Here is a 27,346-nt window from a genome sequence, read left to right on the forward strand (position 1 = left end):
GTATGACCATACTGCAACTCTATAAATATACACAATAATGCCAGATGGCATGCTGCACATACAGCTACGTTAATATTTCTTAGTTCAGTTTTGAATGTGAAAGTGGGCGGTGAACATTACTGAATAAACAGAGGGATGATATAATGTCAGAGGATGTACTGACTTCATATCAGATCAATAACCAACTTTAATTAAAGCCAATTCTTCTTCTTCAGATGCTTGAGGCCATTTACCTCATTTTCTTATGATCAGAGAAAAACACAAAAACATTCACTTCAGAATTTTATCTTTATTAATTTACCATTTATTTCATAAATGTCAGTATATTTTTAAATCTCGCAAGCTACAAAACTGCAGGCATCATCATTGAATCTTTTACTTATACAAAAATCACGCTTAATGCTGAAACAGGAGTGTGAGGGGAACCATCACTATGAAATAACATCTGCTCATATTCCATTTCTATTTACACAACGCCTTCATGAACATTTGGTTTGTCGGTTTACAGTAGCACTGATCAAACTGAACCAGTGAACATTTTACTTCACAGTATAAGCAGCTGTTAAATGCACTGACAGAAGAAAGATGATGATTGAATTATTCAGTATTTTTGAAGATCCTGGTGAATTCTGTCAGGAACAAAACCCTGTATGTAATCAAGTAATAATGGACATGGTGATATTTTTGAAATGTCACATGAAGATGGATGATTGATTCAAACACAACTCCTTGGTAACTATTATTTCTTAATAATTTCATTAGGCATCTTTGGCAGTAAATCTGATACACTGATCAGGAGTGTTTAAGCATCAGTAAGATGAGCTCAGTGAGGGCAGGAAACAATTTTTTGTGATGATTCTCAAAGTGTTGAGCAGTTGAATTTTATCAACAGCTGAACATATAAAGAGTCATTTATGTGCAAAACGTTGTTAAAGTTGGGCTGCTGCATGTTCACCTCCTGTCAAAGCCCAGCAGCAACCGACAGCCACAATCCAGTACCTGTGCTTTTCATTCATCACCTGGTCTGTGAAGCCATTAATCAATTTAATAAAGACTGCAGAGGGGTCTCTATATCATGACTCTGGGCAGCATACAGCATGTTACTCCCTCCCTCTCTCTCTCTCTGTTTGTTTACATATATATATATATATATATATATCTGTATATAATGATTTATTATTTATGTACACATCCCTATACAAAGTGCAGCTATATAGCAAATCATTTACACACGGATCCAAACCTAGTGACTTTTTTTAGTACATATGGATTTACCTCAGGAACTGTATTAATCCAGAAGGTTTTTACTTGTGCGACAGCAGATTGAAGAAGTGACGGGTTTAACTCTGCATGAGGAGGAGAACTAAACACAGAGGAGCAGAATTACTCCCACGTAAAACACAGCAGAAAATATCCCTAAGCTCAAAAAATATATAACCACAATGTTTCAGTGGCACACACTACATCATGGCGAGACGTTTAGAACGATCTTCAATCTAGATCTTCCTACCATCTGAAAATATGTGTCTCAATAATGAATATCACAAGTTGTATGTCAGTCACCACAGACATGTACGCTGAACGAGGACGATGTTTAGCAGAGGAAACACGACGCATAGCGAAAGCACACCTAAAAGCTACTTCTCTAACTCTACAAAGTGCTAGTGTACAGGCAACTGGACACTAGGATTGTGCGTTAGTTTGTGTAAGAAGACCTCACGCCTTCCCGAGCTGTGGAGGACCAAACCTCAACCTGATTACAACAAAACCAAACATTCAGCTCAAAGACAAACAGCCTGCCATCTCCCATTACAGCTACAACAGGCAATTTCACACACTGGCAGCTGCAGTAACTGAGAAACTGGGAGTTTAACACAGAGAAACCACAACAACATAATGAGCCGGATGACCGAGTGACCTGGGAAGCTCATTTCACTGGGATGTAGATCTACTCTACAAGTGTGGAGGTTTCTCTGGTCACAGCGTGATTGCAGCTGCGTAGAAATATAAGGAGTTGTCATTAAACTGTTGCTGCTTTTCTCCCAAGGGGCTTCACTAAAATTCACATTAAAATCTTGCCCGGTGCAGCTTTACTGTCCGTCAACACAAAGCTGAAGACAAACCAAACATCAGGTTGTGGTCTGGACCGCCTGGTGGACTCAAAGAGAGGCAGCAGGAGCAAAGAGGGACAGACAGATGTAAAGACAGACCGATGTTAACCTCAAGAACAAAGTCATGCATCTCTTTCGCACGCACGCACGCACACACACACACACACCCCCACACACACACGACAAACCACAAATGGAAAGAAAAAAAAATGGCCAGGCTTGTGCAAACACAACAGCACTCTGTGTTCTGGTTTGTTGTCCCAAGTCAGAGGGAGAGAGACACAACCACACAGAAACCTTTTCACACAATGGGGTGTTATATCATGCAAAAAGACAGAAAACAAGCAAGTGAGCATAAGAAGAACAGCAGGGGTGGAGGTGTGAGGGGGGGGGGGGGGGGTGAAAATGCAACAATAGCAGCATGAAAACTCAATATCTCAGACCGGATGAGAGCAGGGTGAGCTGCGACTGATGGGATTTCACTGGTGCTGCTTACAGTAAGTTTGTTTGTTCACAGTGAGGCTCTAATCAACAATGACTGAGACCAGAAAGCAGAAAACCCTGAAGTTTGATGCGTAAGATGAACTTCAGGTGACACATCTGGAGAGAATCAGGGGAAAAATAAATTCATACATTCGTGTGAGTTGAACAACTCAGTCAGCTTATTGAGCTGTTTGGATGGAACGACATTAAAGAGGAGGTATAATGGAGAACAACAACTGTCTGGTCCTGGGGTGGATTTTGCAGTTAAAGATATAAAACCTTTTTAAATAATATTCTGTATGAAACAGGTTTGCGTACTGCAAGATACAATACAGCTGATGCTTCGAACGAGCCTCTTTCTGCAGAGGCGAGCTTGGAACCACGTTCAGTGAAACCAAACGACTATCGGAGAGATACAGCAGTGATGCCGATGTGTCACTAAGGTAGGAAAGCACCACCCTGTTCGGTGGACACAGATGAGACGGTCAGCCGAACGCTACATGAACAAATAAGCTGCGAATACGAACGACACAGTGTAACAGACACACACACTGCTGAGCTTCGTTATGTGCGCTTGTTTGAGTGCATTTGTGCAAGTCTGCCTGTCGACCGGGAGTGATGTCACAGTAATCCTGTCTGTTTCTACATGCTCGTGAGAGAGTGAGTGTGTATGTGTGTGTGTGTGCGCTTTTCATCTGTACAGCGACCTTGTGTGTGTGTGTGTGTGTGTGTGTGTGTGTGTGTGTGTGTGTGTTCTTTCTTTAACTGAGCATGGCTGCAGCTGTTCCTCTCGTCTCTCCCTCTTTGCAAAGCCCCTCTCTAGGCCCATGTTCCTCCCCTTCTTAACCCACGCCAAGGCCCCTCACGGGCCCCTACAGGCCCCCGCCTTCCTCCTCGCCACCATCTACTGCAGCTCCTTCATCCTGTTGAGGGCGGAGCCAGCCTTGAACCACTCGATCTGTGTCTCATTGAAGGTGTGGTTCAGAGAGATGGGCTTCTGGCTGCCGTCGCTGTGCTTGATCACTGCAGTCAGCGGCTGGAGAGACACGCAGGAGGCAAACATGAATCATGTGTCAATCATTCATCCGCTTTTTCTTTAGCATAATGTGAGGAGAGGCTGGGCTGCCCTTCGGATCAATGTTTTATTTATTTATTCATTTTTAATTGAGATGTTTTATTATAGGCACTACTTATGTATTTCTATTTTCTGGTCCACAATCTATACCCAACAAATAAATCATCATGTTTTATGAAAAGTCAAGATACAACATTAATGCATCAATCATTATAATCCAATGATAGAACTCAGTGTTTTTCATGAACGATATCAGAAACTGTCAGACCAGTTATTTCCTTTTTTCTAACGTCTCATTTTTTAGTTCTTGTGATTTAGTAATTGGTTTATTGATATTATATCTCTTGTGTTGTGTATGTGTCTCCCCCAGGCGTTATGTTCTGTTCTCATGTTCATGCTTTGATCATTGTTTTGTAAAACAGAATAAAAAACAATAGTGTAATAAAATAAATAATTATGACATGAGAACTTTTACTTTTGTTACTTTAAGTAAATTGTGATGCTGATAGTTTTTGCTTTTACTTTACTCAGTGTTTCATTAGTGCAGAATGTTGCTCACCTTGCCGGGGGCAAGGGATTTCAGGCCAGTGATTGAAATCGTGTCATCTGGGCGGATTTTGTCGTAGTCATGGGGGTCGGCAAAGGTCAGAGGCAGCAGCCCCTGCTTCTTCAGGTTCGTCTCTGTGAGGAAGAAACCAGGGAAGAATAACGGATTCATACTGTATTTCCATCAGGTAACCAGAGAACAGAGAACGGTTCTCTGTCTGACAGGAGAGTATCTGTTTCACATTAATACAAGAACATGGTGAATAAGGCGATCATGTGTGTCTCAATCTTATTGATTAGCAGCTGTTCTCATGATGAATCAGTTCACATTAAATCCATGTTGTTGGAAATCTTTCCCGCCCCAAAGACCAAGTGATGTTGAAGCTATATTCTTTGTGTTTTCTGTCAGTTCTGAGGAAATCTTCTCACACAAATCAAATCAAAGAAACTTTCCTCTGAACAGAAAGACTTTCATCTACTCGTTTACCTACATCCAGCCTCCCATATGCAAAAAAACTGGCACTAATGGACTGTAATTACAACTTGGAGACTCTCTTAGACATCGTTAGTCTGGCAGACTGTAAACATGCCAGACTCAATTATTATCAGTTTTCCCTGGAAGCCAGTTACAACTATTAAGATACAGTTTCCCTGTTGCCTCTAACTTTCATAAAGAAACAGTTTGCGTATAAGCATACCTCGGATGGATGCTTGTTTTTTCTGAAACTTACCGTGGATTCTGGCAAAGCTCTTGACGATGATGGCGCGTCCTCCCAGGTGTCGCGGCTCCAGGGCGGCATGCTCTCTGCTGGACCCTTCTCCATAGTTCTCATCTCCAACCACCACCCAGTTCACTCCTTTGGCCTGGATTATTAAGACAACAAAGATCAAGGAAGAATTTAAACTGCCGTCAGGAGAAGACAGAGTTGAATAATAAAGGCGACAACAAGGCAATTCAAAGTGCTGTGCATAAGACAAAGACAAATAAACAGGAAATTGAGGAACTGGTTGCAGTGAAAATGCAACACAAAAAAGAATCTTTTTTAGTCCCTGAATCACCCGGGGAATGTAGAACAATTAATTAATCAACACGATTCCCTGTCAAACTCACCTTGTACTGGCGGGCCACATCTGGCACACCTGCGTACTCTCCTGTCAGCTGGTTCTTAACCTTGTTGACGGCGTCGTTCTCGATGTTGACGGCGCCGATCAGCAGATTGTTGGAGATGTTGTCCAGATGGCCGCGGAATTTGAGCCAGGGGCCGGCGGCACTGATGTGGTCAGTGGTGCACTTTCCCTTCACCTACAGCAACAGAAGATGCAGAAGTTTTCAGATTCTCTTCCCTGTCTCTCAGCCAGGAGTCTAAACTTTACAACTGAAGACATAAATCTTTAATGAAACTGGCCACATATATATATAGTTTCATTAAAAAAAAGTTAATTTTATTCAATTAAACAGCTGGGCGCTGCAGTTCTTAGCAAACATTAGTTGAAATAGTAAAGAGCATTTATTAGTGACTATTTTCAGCTGCAAATTAATCCACATTTGGTGCACTGAGTATTTTCAGGAGCAGGACTGTGTATGTGTGTATGTGACTGGTGCAATTTTCCTTCTTTTGTAAAGCAGGGTGACCAGATATTCCCGGATAGTCCCCAGTTGGAGCTGTCCCCAGAAATGCCCCCATTTTTAACACTTGTAATTCAAAACTGACGTCTAGCGTTGAGCTTGTTTTGTCCAACAGAGGGGGCTGGCTGCTAGCTATAGCAGTTTCAGAAGTAAAGCTACGACCATCAAAATGGAGTTATCCAATCAGATTTTTCTTTTTTAGTTGTTGTCTTTAGGAAACAAAAGGTTAGCTGGCTCAATCATTGGTTAGGAGTTCATAACCGAGCAGTAAACTAACAAAAACAACTTCAACTTCAAACAAACTTCACGACTGCTTCAAAGGTAGGGAGTCGTAATTTCATCAGTCAGCCTTCACAATTATTTATTACAATACAACAGTTACCGTGGTCAAAATACACGACTTCCCCCCTTTACTCATGGGTAAAAACGTTGGATATTTTAATGATATATTGACCACTGAACTGGAAACATTCCTGGTTTTCATTTCAGATATCTGGTCACCTTACTGTAAAGCCACAAGCTCTATTTCACTTTAATCACAACTTTCCCTCCATGTCCTGCTCACCTTGATGAGGACCCTCATGTCTTCCAGGTCTTTTCCGTGCCACTTGTCAAAGGGCTCCAGCAGCTGCAGACGGTTGCTGGAGGGGCTCACGTCCACCTGAACAACATCAAGGAAGGGTGAGACATAAAGGTCCTTCCAGGTATATTCACAAGTGAACACCAATACCGCTTTTCTGTCACATTACACCTTTAATTCTTCACACACCTCGATCATTCTGTTAGTTCGCACGTACTGAAAGTCTCTTGTCGTTAGCGTTGTGCTGCTTTCTAGATGGTCTAGTGTTGATACTGTATTTTTAAAATAGAATCACCTTGACTGAGCTGCTCTCAGTCGGGGGGTGCTGGTAGGTGTCCTGGCCCGGGTCGAAGTCTCTGGACGGGAGCTCGTCACCGCTGGGGGGTTCCAGCTTGAACTTGTCTCCATTAGGAGCGGTCAGGTAGTCAGTCTCAGGGTTGAAGTTGAGGGTACCGGCCAGGGCCATGGCAGTGACTATCTACAATGAATTACACAACAATAATCCAACAGTAGCCGTGAAATGTACATTTAGATGCCGACCGTCAAGAGAACCGCACTGACACACAGTGAAGTGTGTTTACGAGCTTCTCTGATTCTGTGTATTGATGCCCATGTAATTATGAATTGCTGGGCTTGTGTTTTGCTTCTTACCTCAGGAGAGGTGACAAAAGCGTGAGTCGCTGGGTTAGCATCATTCCTGGCGGTGAAGTTCCTGTTGAAGGATGTGACGATGGTATTCTTCTCTCCTTTTTTCACGTCCTTCCTGAAGAGAGAGAAAAAAAGAAACATGGGGCACGTTAGTCTGATACTTTTCATTTGAGCATTTGCAGCATGTGTCAAACTGATGAAGATGTTCTCTGAATTTGTTTTGTCAATTTGCACGTGTTTTCTTAAGTTGCAGTACTTGGAGATCTCAGGGGAACCGTGAATTTCTGCTCTTCAGACTTCACTCTATACGTTTATACTGTGCGCACCTGTTTCTAATTGGGTCTAAAGCGTCGTTGTTAATTCCTTAATGGATGCAACATTCATTATATCCAACAATATTAAAGTGTTGTCTTGGAACACAAATGTGCTAAACAGACCGAGATACTTTTATGTAAACGTGTCACTTTGGCCTCTGATTGATTTAAGAGGAAAGTTTATCATGTGTCCACAATGGGAATAGTTCTGATGAACTGTGTTCATCCCCTGGGGATCATGAATACTATCAGTATATCCACTGGAAATCCAGTTTTCAAAAGTCCTTTTCATTACCAGTGTTGCTAAAGGATATTGATCTCACAACTGACAAACTACTGGGATCTAATATTCAAGTTCCTCTCAGAATCATTAAATCTGAATCTTCAACCCAAATGCTTGAAGTGCATCTGTGGCGTTCAAAGAGCCAACATTAAATAATAAACATAAACATGTAATTGCTTTCTCAAATCTTTTGGCATGTAGGAGAATCCTGATGGAGTTGAAATCCCCCCCCGCTCCCTGAGCTCTTCTATGTGGCGGAGGGATCGGAAAACTTTTCTAAAATTAGAGAAAATAAAGTTCTTGCTCAGGGGGTCACCCTGAGAAATTCAAATCTACTTGAGGTCCGATTATATAATACTTTGATAAACTGAAAACTCTCTATAGATTCGTAATTTTGTTTGTCTCTGGGTCTCAACTAATTTTCCTCTTTTTTTTATACATTTAAAACAAAATTAAAATTTCTTTCTTAACATATCCTCCTGCGATGTATTACTCTTTGTATACTCCATATTTGAGGTACTGATACTGTGAAGTGTTTCTTTGGAGGCAGTGTAATTTGTTTGCTGTTTGGGGGAATTATCAAGGGGACAAAATGTATAAATACATAATTGTGTTACTGTGCCCTTTGTGTTCTTCAGAATAAACATAAAATGCCAAAAAAAAAAGGATATTGATCTGAAAGTGTTGCTAGATGTCAGTAATGTCAGAAATCATCATCTGGGGAATATTCAACAAGGTTTCATGGATATCTGGCCAGTGGTTGTCAATATATTTTGCCCTGTGCCCAAGTGTTAGCAGACTGAGCAACTGTCATGACCTTGATGCTAGTGAGGCAAAATCAGCTTTAAGAAATGAGGTGTATACCTGTCCCACTGTCCGATGCAGGGTCCACAAGCATTGGCAAGTACAACTCCACCAACATCACTCAGGATCTTGGCCTGGAAGAGGGACAACATGATTTTAAAGAAATCATTTCCTGCATCCAGAGTCTCATGAAAAAAGGAAAAAAAGAAACTGCCCAGATGCAAGAGGTCACTCTCTAAATTTAACTATGAGTTCATTTTGGTGAGATTCGGACTCACATATCCGTCCCTCTCGATAGTGGCGCGGATCTGTTCAGAACCAGGGGTGACTGTGAACTGGGCCTTGCACTTCAGACCTTTATCCAGAGCCTGTTTGGCCAGAGAGGCCGCTCTGCCCATGTCCTCGTAGCTGGAGTTGGTGCAGCTGCCGATCAGACCTGCAAGAGTCAAGTTCAACGTTTGTAAGAGGAGAAAGAGGAAAACCAACAGGAGGGAGGATACAGTTACAGTGGTCGACTGGAAGTACTCATCTATTTTTAATAACGCATCGTGTGTGTGAAACGTGAGGAAAATTGTTGAAGAGGAGAAAAAGTGAAAAGACAAGCAAGTCTGTAATTATACATCTTGATCATCATAATAAGACTCTGTCAGTGACTGGAATTCTACTGCATCCACTCAGTACTGTGAGAAGACCATCAGCTACATGACAGAGGTGTCATGTGACAGAGGTGTCATGTGATCTGAACATATCTGGTCAATAGCAGAGCTAGTTATAACAAAGAAAGAAATATCACATTTCACTGGACAAAGCATTAAAAATATTAAGCCACAAATACATACCAACTTTAACCTCCAGGGGCCAGCCGCTCTTCTTAGCTATGGCCCCGATCTCGGACACAGGGTGGGCCAGGTCGGGGGTGAACGGTCCGTTGATGTGGGGCTTCAACTGTTAGAGGAGGGAAACGAGGCAGAGCGAAGGACGGTCTTAATTTGGGTAATGTGGGACATGTTTGTCTATGCTATAAATATTGTTGTCTAAATTTGGAAACTTTAAAAAGAGGAACACTCATAAGCGCTGATGCTGCCTCATGCACCATCACAACCACATGATACAGAACGAGACAAAGCAAAAGTCAATGACTAAATGAGAAGCGGGTGCTTTAGTTTTTAAAATCATCTCAGGGAAGCTTTTGTAGGTCAGTGATACTTAATGATGTCTGTACATTTTTGCTTCAGTACCCTGGTGCTCGCTAATGAACAAGCAGACTGCTGAAATACTTGTCTTAATCAAACGAACATATTTGTTTGACAGCAAGTTGCTCCAAAATCCAAACACGGGCTGATGCAACAATGACACAATAACAACACATAGCCTCACACCATGTATTATGGTGGTAGGACGTAGTGTATTCACATTGGAAAAGTGACAAAATAAAGTATAGTCAAACCAGACAGCATGCTATTCTTCCTAATGATGCATGTTATTCTCCCACAATGCAAAGCACAAAGGAAGCTGCTCACAGCTGGAAAACATTAAAATCATTTGTGAGATTTGGTGAAGCAGCTCAAGAAAAACCTTGGAAAATTAGTATTACTTAGTATAAATTTTTTTTTACCATATCTCTGGGAAATTTGATTGGCTTTGGATACTGTCACATATTTTATCACTTCCTGTTAGTAAAAAAATTTAAGATTTGATGATTATTTGGTATGCTAACTGCCAAAACACTATACTATGACAATTAGCTTACAGCACATACTATAAAGTATTAATATGAAGTATAGATTTGGGACGTGCCAATAATAAATGTTGTGCATTAGATGACGAATGTCAGGAAAAAAAGAGTTGACTCACCTCGCTCAGGTTAATCTCAATGACCTGGTCGTATTCACAACCCTTATCTGGGACCAAGTCATCCTTGAACTGATCAGCCACAGAGGCAATCTCTGAGAGGGAATGAGGACAGAGACAAAGTTGAAGGTAAGAAACACTGAATACAGACGAAGCAAACAGAGACAGACGGTAAGGGACTGACCTCCACGGCCGGTTTTCTCCATGTACGTCTTCATGCGGTGGTTGTAGGGGAAAACAGACGTAGTGGCTCCAATCTCAGCGCCCATGTTACAGATAGTTGCCATTCCTAAACATCATAGTGTCATGGGAACCACAGAGTAAATTACACTTCCCCAAAGTTAAAGAAATGTATTATTTCTTCAAGTCTTGTGATGCATCTCATCCTTACCAGTGCAGGAGATGGAGTCAACTCCAGGTCCATGATACTCCACGATGGCTCCAGTGCCGCCCTTCACAGTCAGGATGCCAGCCACCTTCAGGATGACGTCCTTGGGAGAGGTCCAGCCAGAGAGGGTGCCTGTCAGCCTCACTCCAATCACCTGAAGGAGGAAACACACACCGGTTTACACAAATGGAAAGAACAAACAGATAACACACATTTGTGGAGACACTTAGTGGTTGAAAACAGGGCAGACACATTCAAATCAATTTACAAGGTATCACACGATGCCAAGAACTTACTTTGGGACACTTGAGCTCCCAAGGGATTCCAGCCATGACATCCACAGCATCAGCTCCTCCCACTCCAATGCAGATGGCACCCAGGCCACCGCCATTGGGAGTGTGGGAGTCTGTACCAATCAGCATCACTCCAGGATAGGCATAGTTCTCCAGGATGATCTGGTCAAAGAAAGAGACATTTCACAGTCAGTCACACATTTTCCTCCGCTGACTTTAAACATTTTTGACTGCTATTTAAGATGCATCACATTTCTGGGAATGTCAGTTTTCTCAAAGCCCTAGACAAGAGGTCATAGTCACTGCTCTGGCACCAATATTTTCAGGAAGGAACAAGCTGATTCACTGCTGACAGTGTGCGATTATCAAGGAATGTTTGTGTAATTATTCCAGTGTTTCCTCTACATTCATTTAGCAGTGGCGGCCCACCACTGCTAAATCATAGCCGCCACACCTTCAAATTTCTTTTATTTTTTTTTTATTGTCGCAAATGCACCACCGCCACATCTCTCCACCTTCACAGCACAGTCTGTGTGATGATGAGCGCAACAGCGGGGGGAGGGGAGGGAGGGAGGGAGTGGGGTGGTTGGGGGATCCTATTGGAGTTAATTACTCGCGAGAGCGCGGCCTTGAAAGTGACGTCACGTCAGGCACCAGGTGAGAGTCAGAGAAGTGTAGTCGTGAGGAATAAGGCAGCAAATTACCGGAGAAAAGGTAGACTTATTAGCCAACTCAGTGACGCTAACTTGGGTAAACTAATTGATAGCATTAAGCTAATATCTACACGTCATTATGTATTAACTGCTGACTGCATTTTCAGATGAGCTTGTTCAGATACTTCTCTAAGAAGAGAAAGACAACAGATGAAGAAGACGCTAGTCAGGTAGCATCATAAGCCTTTTACTGACTCGTAAATGATGATGGTTAAGTAAAAAAATAGTATTTTAATGTTCACACTTGTAATCAGATGTGATGTGAGTGTAAACTATATAACGCTGTTAGCGTTACGTTACTCACACTTTTAATGTAATCTTCTTAGACAAGTAACATTAGACAGGGGGGAGTTGTTAAACAAAGTGGAGGAGAGCAGAGCACAGCAGCGGAGAGATGAGCCTGGGTGCAAACTTTGCCACTGACTCTTACACCCCACCCCCCCCACCCCACCCCCCGATAGCATGCCCCCACTGCTGAAAAAAATCCTAGAGGAAACACTGTATTCTCTACACACTGTGAGGTGTTACTGAAGTCAGAGAAGCCATTTAAAGCATCATTATAAATCAGTGAACTTTACCTGATGGATGATCCCTGAGCCTGGTTTCCAGAAGCCAACTCCGTATTTGGCCGCAGCAGTTGCAAGGAAGTTGTACACCTCCTCGTTCACCTCCTGTGTTAGGAGTATTTAGGGAGGAGTTAGGGCTTCTGTGGAGGTTATTTTCATGTAACTATAAAAGCACTTAATACTAAATCCTGGTATTCAACGTGACCTCCAGGCATGTAACCAGACATTTTGATCAAAGCTTCTGATTTTATCTATTGAAACCACAGAAAAAACTTTTAACAGCTGCTGCCTCTGCAACATGACTCCTCGCTGGATGAGAATAAAACGCTGCCCAAACAATGTTAAAATCCTTTAACAATTGCCTGAATTTACATATTCATACTGTTAGTTAAATATATACTGCAACGTGCAACTGCACTGTATAAACGCTACTCATAATAGAATCTGGCTCTTGTTTCACTCGTCGCGTTAACTGACAAAACCTCATAATAAAGAGAGCCAAAAGCCAGAGGAGAAACTGATGAAGCTGTAGAGTCTCTCCATAACTGCATCTTGCCAACACATTAATGGGATGTTATGAAGTCGGTATCAGATGCACACACATATCATTGATATGAACCAGCTGTAGACAAATTCTCAACTTTTAAACTTTCTAAATCTGTTAACATAGAAAAAACAGGTTCCTGCAACATTTTAAAAATCAAAACCAATGGTTTTTAAGATCCTAATAAATTAAGATTAAGACCGAACAATGCCAAATGATTTCTTTTACTCAGACTTTTGTTGCTGCTCTCCTGTAAACGATGTTTTTAAATAGAGGCGGAGTAGAAAATTCAGATGTAAACACCTGCAGCAGCACAGGTATTAAAGCACCACACCATTCATTTTGCATGTTGGTAGAAATAACTATTACTTCCTATTACTGCTAAACATTTTCTAAATCCTACGACAGAATTTCAGATTCATTTTTAGATAATCAGGGGGAAAATAACATGTTCTTAATGTTTAGTAGTGCAGACCTTTTAGCCCTCATCACTATGCACAATGACTTTTCCTTCATCTAATTATCTACCTGCGAACCATAGACTGTAGATCTATGCCAAACTACCAGGTTAGCGCCCCCTAGTGTGTCTATATAACCACATCTTAAAAACAAACGTGTGTCTGTTAAAGCGACAACAGAGTGGAACTAGTGACATGAAAAACGAGCACCATCATTATTATTGCCTTTGTTTTTTTCTACCAGTCTTAAACACACTATCTGCAAATTTAATACCTACAATAAACTTATGGTAAATATAAGACATTTTCAGACCTTATTTTCCTTTAGTTTAATTTCAGACTTTTTAATGACCCACAGGAACCCTGAATAAGCTTTCCAGATCATGTGACATAACTCTTGAGATTGTATCTAATCTGATTACAAAGCAAAACAGAGGCCAGTGGCCGAGCAGGCAGGCACATTAACACGTACGTTGTCAGATGAAAATAATAATAATAGGCATTTTCTTCTCCTGGCGATTTGCAACCAATGACTGTACCATAAAAATATATGTATCATAAATATAATCCTGCTCACCTTAGCCCTCTGCAGGTCCTCAGCCCCCCCGATCTGCGCCTCGATCAGGTGATCACAGTGGATGGTGGAGGGGACAGCCACCCTGGGCAGACCGCTGCTGATGAACTGAAGCATTGCCATCTGAGCTGTAGCATCCTGCATAGCCACACGGCCCGGACGCAGGCGCAGATATGTACGCCCGCGGTCGATCTCCTGCCCGGCTGGATCGTCCAGGTGACCGTACACGATCTTCTCCGACAGAGTGAGGGGCCTGCTGAGCCTGGTGGGGTGGGTTGGATTTGTAGAATCAGATAAACCATATTTTCCCTTGAGAATGTTTGATTTTACTGAGAAATGGAATAAATAAATAAAATGTATCAATAAACTCAAACAAACTACTTCCGGTTACAAAGAACTGAGGAAAACCCTGAACACCAGAAGTAACTGTGGCTTATCAGGGCAGCAAATATTTAGGTCTGACTGTTCCTTTAATAGTCAGTGAGACAAAAGGCTTTTCCTGTTCCTGGATTACAGCATGTGGTCAACTTAGCAAGAGGGGAACACCAGGTCATCCAAACTTAGCTCCTGGGCCCTGCTGGCTCTGACAAGTCAACACTGTAAATGTCATGAGATTTACTGTGTAGCTGTAATAAACACCAGCCATTCCTCATGAGCCAAACTGTAATCAACACAGACTCTGTGTATGTGTACTTCTGAGAAAGGCAACTGCTGCTGACCTCCTGCGCACAATGTTGATGTTGTCGTGCATCTTCTCATAGTTAATGCTGGAGCCGGGCTCAAAGCGGCTCATGGCCACCTTGGCTTTGGCGCTAAAGACTGCAGAGACATGAAAACGCTTCGCCCCGGTTCCAAGGGCCAGCTAGACCAGAGGAAGAAGAAAACAATTCAGAGAAAAACCCCTATAAACAAAGTTTTATTGTAGCGTTCAGGACCAACATATGCAGTTCTGAGTTAGATAATAACTATGGAGAGGAACAAGAGGCAATTAAATGACACATGACCGGGGACCAAAGCAGGTGGGTCTAGTAAAAACACTAGACACTGAGCAAGGGGCACAACAGAAGCATACATTAATTAATCAGTAATTGCTAACACTGTTCTCCAATGACAACAAGCGTTTCAATCAAAAACCTGCTAGAACAATTCCAGACAGACAATTATCTCTTTATAGACATAAAAACCTTTCTCTGAATAACTTTAATCTACTTGAACTGTGAAATCTGCTGTTGTATTATGTAGAAGAATACATCATATACACAAAGATTATATTGATTATCTGGCAGAAACTCAATACTGGACTGAGTATTAGAAAATTTAATCAGGACACTGCTTCAGGCTTTTGAGGCATTTTTATTGGTTGATGTCTTTTGTCGCTGCCAGCAAAGTAAGCCATTACAGTGCTGGCTTTAAACCTCTCATGCCAGTGGATGATCCTGTGATATACAGTAGAAGGGTTATTTTTAAACCAGCTACGACGAGTTGCTTAACATCTTCCGTTAGTGTTGATATTCAGTGGAAAGTCACTGTGCTCAAAGAAAAGTGGGTGAAAGTTTATACAGCTCATATTTCAGAGGTTAGCCTCTCCCGCTGGACTATTACTGACAGTGTGATCCTCTGAGTGGATTCAACTGTCTCCTCAACTATGTATGAGCACTAGAGGTACACACACACACACACACACACAGTCTTTAAAATCAGTATTGGTTCCATTACAGCACCTTAATGCCGGTACTTGTCATCAGCAAATTAACTTTTTGATTCAGAGTCCATGAAAGATATATTTAATGGCATGCACTTTGTATACAAATGTTATGACATGCTGTTAAGGATAGTCTTCTGTGAGTAAATGATTATCCTTAAGTCACGTGTAATGTGTGTATTTCATCAACAGAAACAATTATTTTGGGATATCCATTGCTTTTAAAACCTTAAGATTAGTACTTCCTTAAGTTAAACCTAAATGAGGAGAATCTCTATCAAGTCGAACAAACTGTGCTCAGGTACAGGCTTAAACATTCAAACAGGTCTTGAAAGATGAGTCTTTAAAACTGCGATGTGGCAACACCATAACACACAACTTGGCAGAAGATTCAGTGTTTGAAACAGTAGCTTTGACAGTAACAAGTGGTCAATGAAGAACCTGTCAGAATATATATTTTGTAAATAGTATCATTTCCATGCAATGAATGCTATTTACTTCATATTGATCCAAATAATAAACTCAGCATTTTAAAAAAAATGAGACTGAGGACTAAGATATACTTTGAGACTGTCTTTTCTTCAGACAACTCAAGCGCAATAATTCTTGACCAGAAAGTTTTATTAGTGTCTGGCCACCATTTTGTCTTATTTTCAAATCTAGACTAATCTCCATTATTGTGTAAAATAACGTATTATACAACATGATATTTGTTTATTAAAATAATAGCTATGTTAATGTTTATATGTGGGATGGTTTGTTTGTTGATCTATGTTATTAAATTTCAATTTAAAAAATTGAATAATAGAAAATATATATATAATAAATAATAAAAAATGGATGATAAAAAAAACACCTTCTGTAGACAGGTCCTTACAGAAAGCACGGTGCTTTTCAAAATAAACATTATCTGATATGATTTACTACCCAACACGGGACCGGAAACTGCCTCTGTGCATCATTCAGGAGCCGTTAAGAGAACTGCGTAACCTTGCGATCACCTTGCAAACATCAGGACACTTAAGTGCGTTTACAGCCACTGTTCAGTTGTGATGTTGACTGAATTCAATACTGTTATTATCAATAACATGATTTTAAGTTGGTGGTCGTCAAGTCAGACGGGGTTTATAACCGTTACAACGCGTCGCATCCCGGTGTCAAACGGGGACACCGTGACCTGACAGTCAGCGGCTCGGCGCGAACTCTGCTCTGCGTTAACTTGCCGTCGGTCAACAAGAAGCAATGGCGGCTGTAGCACACGACGGAGCATATCTGTTGTCACATATGTACTCCATAGCAGGACAGTTAAATATTCTGTAAAGGTTATAAAAGAACGTTTTCTTACCCGCAGCCTAGAGACAGTCAAACAGTAAGGCGCCATTTTGTTCACTGACAAAGATGAGTGTCGCCCTGGTGTGACGTCACTGGCTTAAGTTGCCCGTTATTTTACACTATAAATTAATAAATGTTTTAATTTAAGTCTCTTTCTATTTATCTATCTTCACCCCTGACATTTTTTATTTATCTTTTTTATTTTCATATTGTTTTATTTCATTTAATATAGGCTACTAAGATTGTATTTATGTTGTTATTATTTTCTTGTCATCAAAGTTTATGTAATTTGACCTCTATATGTTTTTGAATTGAGCTACTGTTCTGTTAATTTGTCCTGTTCCTTATGTGGAATTATTTGAAATAAACAAATTTAAATTTAAAAAACACTATAAATTAAGAAAGGAAATTATTATTATTATTATTATTATTATTATTATTATTAAGTTTCGACCGTTTCGACATAACTTCAGGAGTGTCATATATTTTCTCTCACGTATGAAGTAAGCAAAGGTGGAAAGTGACTAATATTTTCTTGATTACAGTTTTTAAGTACACAATTCTACCTTTTACTGTTTTGTACTCCTACTTCACTGTATTTCAGAGGAAAATATTGTACTTTCACTCCGAGTTTATTTGACAGTTAGCCTACTTGTGAGTTAGCTTCATGTACACAAGATACATTAAATGTTGCTTACACAGAGACGCAGCAATGATAATAATCCAATAATGTAATAGTTCAATGGAAGTATTATCGGCTACATTTTACTGCTAATACTTTTGTACCTCTGCAAGACTTAGTATTTTTATGGTGTAGTATTGCTACGTCTCCTGGTGCTTTCATCCACTGGAACTACACTTTACACATAACTCATAATATAAAATCACACATAATAGGATATATAATGAATCAGAACGTTTTTATTGCTTTCTGCAAAATGAAAAAAAATCTATTCACATAAAAAACATAAAGCAGCTTAGTAGCCCCAGCTCTATGAAGTTAACAAATGCCATGGGCATTTTCTATAGGCCCACTTTGTAGTATCTACCACGCATTTTCAACCCTTGTTTATTTTGAAAATATTCTAAAAGTCACAGAATAATCTTATAATCATATATCATTTAGTGATTAAGAACTTCATTTCCCACAAGCCTCTGGTAAAAGTCCGGTTGCTTTGGTTGGCTGAGTGGACGCTGCAGCCCTATAATCTGTGGGTCCTCCCCCATCTCAGCCAATAGAGACTCTGTTGCTATCACTCCTTATATTTTTAGCAAATTGTTCTGCACCGTAGGAAACTACAAATATCCCACCGCCGAAAGAACTAGAGCCTGATGGGTACACTTCGGTTTTATATGAGGACAAAAACGTTTTTTTTGTGTAGTATCGGTGTCGCTACTTTTCGCGGAAGACTATGAATAGAAATCGTGAGTGATGACATGTTTATTTTCCTTTTTTTTTGTTATTTTTAAATGATTCTTCGGGGTTCGTATGAAAAAAAAAGATGTAATCTACAAGGGTGACATTAATGATTTTGCTAACAGGAGAACAGACATGATAAATACAGTTATAAGAATATTACAATAATAATAATAATAAAGCAGCATCCATTATAATGTGAAGAAAGTAGTGCCTGCCGTCACGGGGGTGTGGGCGAGTCACAGTGTATAAATACGCCGGGTTGTCAAACAGGAAAGTTTCTCTGGACCCTCCATGCAAACTGTCAGCTCAAGACAAACTGGAAAACCATCCAGCCATCGGAGAATTGGGGCAGCAGTTAAAAACAAAAACAAAAAAACAAAAACAAAACAGCAAATACCAAGGTGAAAAATATCCTGCTGTCGGCATCTAAACCGACGACTCGATACAGGCGTCTTGAAAACCCGAGACAACACAAGGGATTTAAAACAGAAACGCAGGAGTACAAGTCAAGCTAGGACATCAGTCACGATAGGTGAGTAATTAACTGTCAACCGGTGGCACAATATAAGCTAATTTTATTCTAATATGCTAACGGGGCCTGTGTGTGTTTTGGTGTTTTTTTTTCTTTCCAGAAGATGTGGTTATTCATCAAAAATGCGCTGACTATATTGAATAACTGTGAATAACCGGGTCCGCCATTGAATAGGAAAAACACGGCTTTTGTTTTTGTCTTAGCTTAGCCGTTATATATTATAATTAGCTGACGTGACCCTCTAAAGGTCTGTTAAGCTGTCATGATTTTTCTCTCTCTCTCGTTTATATTCATGGTTTGACTGAGGTGGAGGGGGGGGGGGGGTTGTTTATGCTGAGGAGGGACTCTCTTCTTCATTGCTCAGTGCACATACTCGGTCGATGGGCTGTTCGCCACTTAATTAGCTACATAATTTAATTTACAACGACAATTTAGCGAAGGGGGGATTCTCCACCTGCATGTCAGCTAAACCGATGTCCTTTCTGCTCCAGTGCCTTTTGACTGACATATGGCAGTAATCCCCAGGTAGACCCTGCTGCTGTTATTATCTGGGCTTCTCACCACACATGCGAACCTGCTTGATATTTTTTTTTTTTACTAAACCCTTCTCTCCTTGCTTATTAATCCTCCATTATCCGGCAGGTAGATATGCAACATATTCCTAATTCAGTGGGTCTATAAATAACAAACAGTTTAAAGTTCCATTGGGAGAAAACTGAGATCAACAAAACAAAAATCACTGTAATTTAAAATTTTATTGAGATTTATGTCTGTGGTGACCACTTAGTATTGCTCTGACCCCCACTTATAATATTCCTAAATGGGCTTTTGTTGTCATATTTGTATTGTAGTGTGTGCTTATTGTGAGATCACTGTGGCTCTGCTGCTTAACAGTTCAAATCTGACTTGTAGTGGATGCTTTGCAGCACACACTGTCACACATTTGCAGCTCTGATAATGAGTCCATGTAAACAAAAATAGCACCAGAGATCCTGCTGTTGCACCGATCCGCAATAACAGGCCTTTAAAAATAAAAACCATCTCCCTCAAACTGTGCAACAAATCTGCAGGTGAAGGATACAAGTATGAACGCAGTGAGGGGATTTGCAAACATGAAAGATTTTTGATGTATTTTAATGAAATTGCAAGCTGTGTTAATGTTTTAGACCAATTATTTCACCACAGAAACAATAAACCTGCACATATTAACCGAGTTATTCTCTAATGTCATTGGATGACATTGGAGTATCTTGTCTTTTTGTAATGAGAGGAACAAAATGCAGTAGATGCTGTAGATAGCTTAGCTGTGTGTGCACCCAAGGTTTTTAGTGGTGATGGCTGTTGCAGGTGACGGACCAGTGGATTCTCTTGTGCTCGAAGATCCTTTCCTACAATCACTTTAACTCATTTTTGACTCAGGTGGTTGAGAGGAATTTGCACCACAGACGATGCAAAATGGGGTCCTATTTATAGCCCATCCGAACCAGCCCCCATCTTATCCTTCAATGTCACCTTTTTCATGCAAAAGGAAAATGTAAATCTCATCTTGAACCGTCACTCCCGCAGCCGTGCGTCCAGCCGTTGCAGCTTTATCTGTAATAACATTAGAATTGTCTTTAATCGGAGGCGTCTTTCTAATCTTAGCTGCCGAATCCCCATCTGGCAGGGAATGTGAGTGAATTGTTTGTGTGTGTGCGTAGGGGGGAGGGGGTGATCGCACGCACTGCATGGTGGGACATGGTGTTCTGTGGAGTCGATTAACTGTCCTGCCATTTTATACTTCTTCCTCAGGGAGTCTTCTGGTGTTGTTTTTGTTTTTTTTTTCCTCTTGCATGTAATCTTCCTTTTCAGCTCGACTCTGCGTGGTGATGAATGGCCTCTGTGTGACTTACAGCATTAAGCAGGAGGCGCTCCATGGGCTCGGATTCAGATTATAAAGGATTTATGAAGCCCACGACACAGCATCTGTTACATCAATCAGTACATCCTGCAGTTGATACAACCAACTGATATAAAATATAAAGCATTTTTAATTGCTGTGTGTTACTGAATAAGAATAGTGGATGTGTAAATAAGTTTGTATTATAGAAATGTGATTCCTGGATAATAGTGATAATTGGTCTTCTCCCCCACAATTTCCCCAAACTGTTTGAATCTATTTTTAATGGCTTTAAGGTCATTTTCGCAGCAGATTAGATTTAGCGTCAGGTTTCTTATTCGAATCGATGTTTGCCCTGGTAGGTCAGTACAGAAATGCCTCAGTCCATATCACATTAAGCCGTGACACTTCCACTGGTCTCATGTGTTTTTCCTGCTCTCACCAGACTCATGATGTATGGAAGCTGCAGTGTGCCATTCAAATAATTAAACAAATCAATTAAACATTCAATTGACGGATACGTTTACTAAACTGTTGATGATGGTCATGATCTTGTACATTTTCTAGTTGATTTTTTTGCAAGTGTCAGTGTGAGTAAACAAAGACCGTCAAAAGTTTTTGTCCTTTAAACCAAAGTAAACAACTCGGATAAAAAACAAAAATGTAAATGATATTTCTCTAAAATAATGAGTTATAATGAATCACTGTTTATTCTGGCAGCACACTCCAGCCTCTGCACAATCCAGGCTCTCTGTGTCCATTAACTGTCTGCGGCAACAATAGAATAACAACAAACGCCCTCATGTCCTTGCCAGGTAAAGTGACTGCTTTCCTCTGTTTTCATCTTCACAGTTGGAACCTGAAAACATTGTTACGTACTTGTGACGGCGAAAAAACAGCCTGCAACCTGCTGCCCCCACCTTCAAGGTGCCTTTACCATGGTGACACTAAAACAACCGTACACTTTACAATAAGCCAGAGGAAGAACTCCGTGTCTCAGTTGCTTCGCCTCACTTTCAGAACCATCATTTCAAACATTTTGCCGACCCGGTGCAGCCATGCATCTAGAAGTGAAGGTTGCCCTCAACTTCATCGTGTCCTACCTGTACAACAAGCTGCCTCGGCGTCGAGCTGACCTGTTCGGCGAGGAGCTGGAGAGGATACTTGTGTCTCGTTTTGAGGGTCACTGGTACCCTGAAGCCCCTCTCCGGGGTTCTGCCTTCCGCTGCATTCACCTGGGGGCGCCGAGGGACCCCGTGGTGGAGTTGGCCGCAAAGAGAAGCGGACTGGACACGGAGGAAGTGCGTGCAAATGTTCCCGCAGAGCTCAGCGTGTGGATCGACCCTTATGAGGTGTCCTACCAGATTGGAGAGAAGGGGGCAGTGAAGGTGCTCTACCTGGAGGACCCCCCAGGTCTGGGCTGTGACAGCGAGAGGCCTGAGGGTGTGATCAGAGAGGGCAAAGGAGACGCAGAGGCGGAAGAGGCCAAGAATCTGGGCTTCAACCCAGACGCTCAGGTGTTTGTGCCAATTGGAAGTCAGGCGTCTCCCGCCCTCATGCCGTCGCACTCCAGCTCTCCCACACCTCTGTCTGCCCAGTCCTGCCCCGGGCTCTTCAGCTACCCCAGCTCCAGTACTCCCACTGACCCTGCTGCCCACTCCTCCAATACCTCTACCCCTTCCCCTCCCAGCGGCGGGCTGCCCTACCTCGCCGCTCAGCAGCCACCCTCCGCTCTTCCCACTGCCCGCCCTCAACCCATCACCTTCACCACAGCCAGTTTCGCCGCCACTAAATTCGGCTCGACCAAGATGAAGAAGTGCAGCGGAGCCGGGTCGCCGGCCAGCTCCGGAGTCGTCGTCCCACCCGCCCAGAGAATGCTGTCCCGCTCTCCCACCAACATCTCGACGCCGGAGCTGCTCAAGCACAAGCCGCTGTCGCTCTCCTTGCACTCCCTCGGAGGTCCCATCCCCAGCCAGCTCTCCCCCAACGCCAAAGAGTTTGTCTACCCAGGATCCCCGGGGCCCCTTTACTTCGATGCAGACACCCAGCCCATGCAGCCTCATGCCAGCCCATTCCAGCCCCCCCACACTGTCAACACCCATCCATCCTTTGACCCCTTCTCCAGCCCTCCTCCGGCCCAGAGCGTGGGCATCATCGGCAGCAACGGAGGAATTTCTTACATGGAGAAGCCGCCATTTGTCGAAGGTTTAGGAAGCTACAACCTGCAATATCCCAGCCAGTCCTTCCAGCCTGTTGTGCTGGCCAACTAAGCCTTCATTTGTAATGAGAGGAGTCGCTGGAGGAGGAGTCGGGTGTGAGGACAGTGATGCTCCTGATATTTTCAGTTTTTCTAAGAAATTGTTCTAATACTAATACAAATTAAGAATTAGTTTACTACAAAGATTTAAAATACCACGTTCACTGAATATGTCTGTGATTTGTTTTGTCCCTCCACAGCCCCCAGCCCCACCCTGCCCCTTTGTCCGTCGCTGTTACTCGTCACGTTCTATGTGTTCGCTTTGACAGGAGTGGGAGTGGGTGGGGGTGACTTCCTTTCTCCGTTGAGTCCTTGCCAAGCTTTTATGTTTATTGTTTTGCATTGAATGTTAATGTGAGACACTTGTGTTTTTGGGGGTTTTTTTTTTTTCTTGACCTGTAGTGTAATGGACCCGACTCTAGCATAGCTCCATTTTGCACTGCACTGTCATGCTGTGAAAAAGGACCTCGCCAAGTCCTGCAGGGAACGACGGCTGTGGAAAGCTCAGCACTTTGCTCTGCAATCTGCTCTGCCCTACTTGCCACAAATACAGAGAAGTGGGGGGGGGGGGGGGGGGCTCTGCTGTGTCTGTGTGTGCAGTCCTGTTCTGTTTTGTTGTGGCTCAGCGTGATCGAGAGACTCATTGTTTGTACGTCGGGCCCGTTACCCTTGAAACGCACTCGTGCACAGGCACAGTTTCACTCTGTTGTTGTCAGCAGGCGTATATTGAAAGCAGTTTATGGTCAGCTGGAATGTGTTCATGACATGGGCTTAAATGAAGTTGGAGCAGTGCAGGGAGCAGAAAGCAGAGCGGGGGGGGCATTAGGGTGTTAAGGGAGTGATGTAGTAGAATGTATTGTACTTGTCAGGGGAAACTGCAGCTGGGAAGGTCAGGGAAACCTTGGCGAATGTGAGAAGCGAACAAGTCTTTGCATTTTAAGACCGTAACCATGACGCTATACCTCTGTTACACGCGCAGGGATGTACGTTATGGCTTCATACGTGTACTCAAATAGACAAACATGCAGAAAATATGTGCACACACACACACACACACACACACGATTCCAGTCAGCAGAGTGTGAAGGTGAACAGGCGGAGAAGGTGATGAGGGGGAGGGGATGCAGCAGCTAAGCAGTAGGGATTGTGATAAATGGCTTAGCATGACTTTGACTATGAAGGAGAGGTTTTCCTCTGCATGAGAGGAGGGAGGGAGACGGGAAGACAGAAGGAAATGAGAGAGAGAGAGAGAAGCAGCTAGAGGGTTGTGTTGCCTCCGTGGCGTCCGGAGCGTATTGGTTTAGAGAGCGAGACTTTAAAACCCAGAGCACGTTTCTGGTGAGCTTAAATGGTATTGAAGCCAAAGGCTCACACTATTCTCTCCCTCCTCTTGAAATTCTTCAGTGATCTCTGCTTCAGCTCAGGTTGCTCTGTCTCTTCTCCCCAGTTGCAGTGACGTGGACACAGATTCAAAGATGAATGTTCTCTATCGACGTGCGGCTTCTGTCGCTTTATTGGACAGCTCGTCCAGATCACTGGAAGTCTGTTGTTTCCAATGTGTGTTTACCAGTCGGGTCCATGTGACAGTCGCTACAGGGAAGGATAACCCCACCCACCCCCCCACCCCCCCCGCGTGTCCGTTTGAGCTGTCCAGCACTTTATTTCTGGGCTCCTGATGCTGTGTGTCGCCCACAGACGCGAGCGCTGAACCATTCCTCTGCCCTCGGTTTGGTTTGTTTGATCCAGCCGTCATGAAACGCTTTAGAGATTCAAACACAAGCTAAATTTGTATTGAAGATGCATCACCTGGGCGCGTAGACGCCGTCAGTCTTGGCCGTTTATTTGAATGTTTTCTAGACTTGTATCCATAAATGTTTTTGTATAAGATGACCCGAGGACCCTCGACTTGTGCTCATGCTGGTATTGCGATGTGATAACTTATCATATGCATGCGAGTTTTATTTCTTTTTTTGGTTGTTTTTTTTTGTTTTGTTTTGTTTTGTCGTTTTTTTCCAAGGGGATAGGTGGGGCGGTACACATCTCTGTAGATGCTCTGATTCTGAGGGAAAGATGCATTCCTAATTTTTGTTTTGTAATTTATTTCCAATATTTCTATATTTTTGTTTTTGCAAAATTCGCACTTACATTTGTATGAGTAAGACATGACAGGAGTCCAGGAATATGTATATAAAAAGTTCTTATGTTCAGATTCTTTGTTTAGTTTCTTACATGCTGAGGTTATTTTTTCAGAAAATAACATGAATATATGCAAACTGAGACAAAAATAAAGATGTACAGAATAAAGTATTGAATGTTTATTGTATCTTGTACAGCATTTGTCTAATAAGACGGGTAAATGTATTCATCCTTCAAGTTGGATTTGGAGTTTAAGACGTGAATGTTTACAGTGGGTTTGTGTAGGAAAAGATGGCTGATTTCACTTTATCTGTGCTCCCAGGGCAGTCTGACAACGCTACTCCCATAGGCAGTACATTTAAACCAAAAACCTCCACATTTCACATTCGTTTGAGTGCAATGTTCATCTTCCCTCTTTATGTGAATTCACTGCATTTCCTGTGGTTACCCCTGGAGTTTCTCCTTTTCCTCACTTTCTTTTATTCTTTGAAGCAACTGCCCATCAACTTGACTCACCAACACTCCTGTTTTCTAAAATAGTATCTAAACTCTTCCTAATATTATATTTCCCATCAAATGTTACTTTATCGCACCTTTATTTATTTTTTTTTTATTTGGTTTATTTATTTTTCAGTGGTCATCTTCTCCCCATCAGCCTGGTCCTTGTGGTCCTGATACTATAGCCATATCCCAGACTGTCTTTGCTTACACAGATGCTCACCCTTCTCCAGTGCAATGTAACGCCATAATTTAAATTACCCTGAAGGATTCAAGGGGTTTCTACCTCTCTGCACCCTGGAAAAAGAAATATCTCCTCAGCAGTGTTAGCAGCAGGTTTTAGAAGGAGGAAGGAAATGAATGTGTTGTGAATGTGATTCTGACCTGATGTTAGTCAACCCTGGTTGAGAAGGCCTGCAGAAAACAAACAGAAGAAACTGCTTATTTTATTGTCTTGGAGAGATTTTTAGTCACATGCATGTCTAAAATGTCCACGTGACTCATTTTTCTTATATATTTTTTTTTTCCCCCACATTTGTCAGATTGTTCAGTGCAAATGAGATTGTGTCGTTAAATTTCCTCTCGAGGTGAGAGATGCGAGGACGAGTGCGATTCTTAACGGCCGTGTTTGCCCTCGCGTCTTTTAAGAACGAACGCTGGTTTGTGGAGACGAGACGAGACGGTGTTTTAAACGCACCACAAATTTACTGTAAACGCAGGCTGTTCTACAATCAGGGTTGATCATTAATGAAATGGAAAAATAAGAATTTTGTATTCTGATGTCCTTTGCTTATATCGATGTGTGCGTTTTATTTTGCACTTTGGAATATTTCATTGTCATAAAAGAAGTTTATTTTCTATGTAAAATTTAACATTTAAGAATAAATAGATATAATTAAAAGTTCAGATGATGTATAAATATAGTGCTTTCTTTCCTGCCTGTATTTTATTATTTTTCCTATTTTGTATCTGATCTGTACACCCTGTAGATGTATAATGAATCTTTCACTACTGAAATGCAATGACCTGTTTTCTGTGCTGCCCCTCGGGAATGGGGAGTTACTACTGCAGTTTCTTATTGTATCAGATTCTTTTTTTAAGTTTGTAATAAAAAAACAGATTGGCAAAAATAAGCATGGAAAATAAGCTAATTGTGTCGTCCTCATTGTTTCTGGGTATTCAGAGGAGCAGAGGAGCGTTAGGTGACCACTAACAGCTTCAGCCTGGTCACAGATAAATCCGCCTCTCGCTGCCTGTACGAGCGTCGGACTCGGTTAATGTTGAACGTGTTAATCAAAAAGATGATGAGAAGTTAGATCCTCGTGTCTCTGTGAAAAGCCTCAGATTGAAAATTGAAATGCCAGAGCAACGTTGTCGTCTTATTGCAGTGAATAAATTCAAGTGATGTTTGATCAATAATTCAAAGCAAAGATGAAAATTCTCAAATGGTGATGAGCCAGATTGCTCACCACCACCACCTACCTCAGCTGGACCCGTCCCAGCAGATATTACTTTACATTTCATCATCCAGCTCTCTCTCTCTCTCTCTCTCTCTCTCTCTCTCTCTCTCTCTCTCTCTCTCTCTCTCTCTCTCTCTCTCTCTCTCTCTCTCTCTCTCTCTCTCTCTCTCTCTCTCTCTCTCTCTCTCTCTCTCTCTCTCTCTCTCTCTCTCTCTCTCTCTCTCTCAGCTGGAAGCTTGGCTCGCCCATGTGAGGCAAACACTGGACTGTGC

General features: G+C 41.9%; 2 protein-coding genes across 2 annotated transcripts; one reads left to right on the forward strand and one right to left on the reverse strand.

Moving 5' to 3' along the window:
• Positions 1–274: 274 nt before the first annotated feature.
• On the reverse strand, positions 275–17,047 carry LOC130184927 (aconitate hydratase, mitochondrial-like). The gene is made up of 18 exons (XM_056401050.1): positions 16,906–17,047; positions 14,578–14,720; positions 13,862–14,120; positions 12,295–12,387; positions 11,007–11,165; positions 10,714–10,864; positions 10,507–10,611; positions 10,326–10,417; positions 9,311–9,416; positions 8,750–8,907; positions 8,532–8,605; positions 7,074–7,185; positions 6,718–6,900; positions 6,408–6,503; positions 5,327–5,518; positions 4,947–5,079; positions 4,229–4,350; positions 275–3,630 (listed from the first exon to the last, which is right to left on the reverse strand). The coding sequence occupies exons 1-18, from the start codon at positions 16,939–16,941 to the stop codon at positions 3,499–3,501; spliced, it is 2,346 nt and encodes a 781-aa protein (XP_056257025.1). The 5' UTR covers positions 16,942–17,047; the 3' UTR covers positions 275–3,498.
• A 1,235-nt stretch (positions 17,048–18,282) lies between these two features.
• Positions 18,283–26,760, forward strand: LOC130185323 (protein Tob2). Its single transcript, XM_056401732.1, has 2 exons — positions 18,283–18,844; positions 21,576–26,760. The coding sequence occupies exon 2, from the start codon at positions 21,782–21,784 to the stop codon at positions 22,991–22,993; it is 1,212 nt and encodes a 403-aa protein (XP_056257707.1). The 5' UTR covers positions 18,283–18,844; positions 21,576–21,781; the 3' UTR covers positions 22,994–26,760.
• Positions 26,761–27,346: the final 586 nt, after the last annotated feature.

Source organism: Seriola aureovittata, chromosome 17, assembly GCF_021018895.1.
Source record: "Seriola aureovittata isolate HTS-2021-v1 ecotype China chromosome 17, ASM2101889v1, whole genome shotgun sequence".
NCBI classification, from domain to species: Eukaryota; Metazoa; Chordata; class Actinopteri; order Carangiformes; family Carangidae; genus Seriola; species Seriola aureovittata.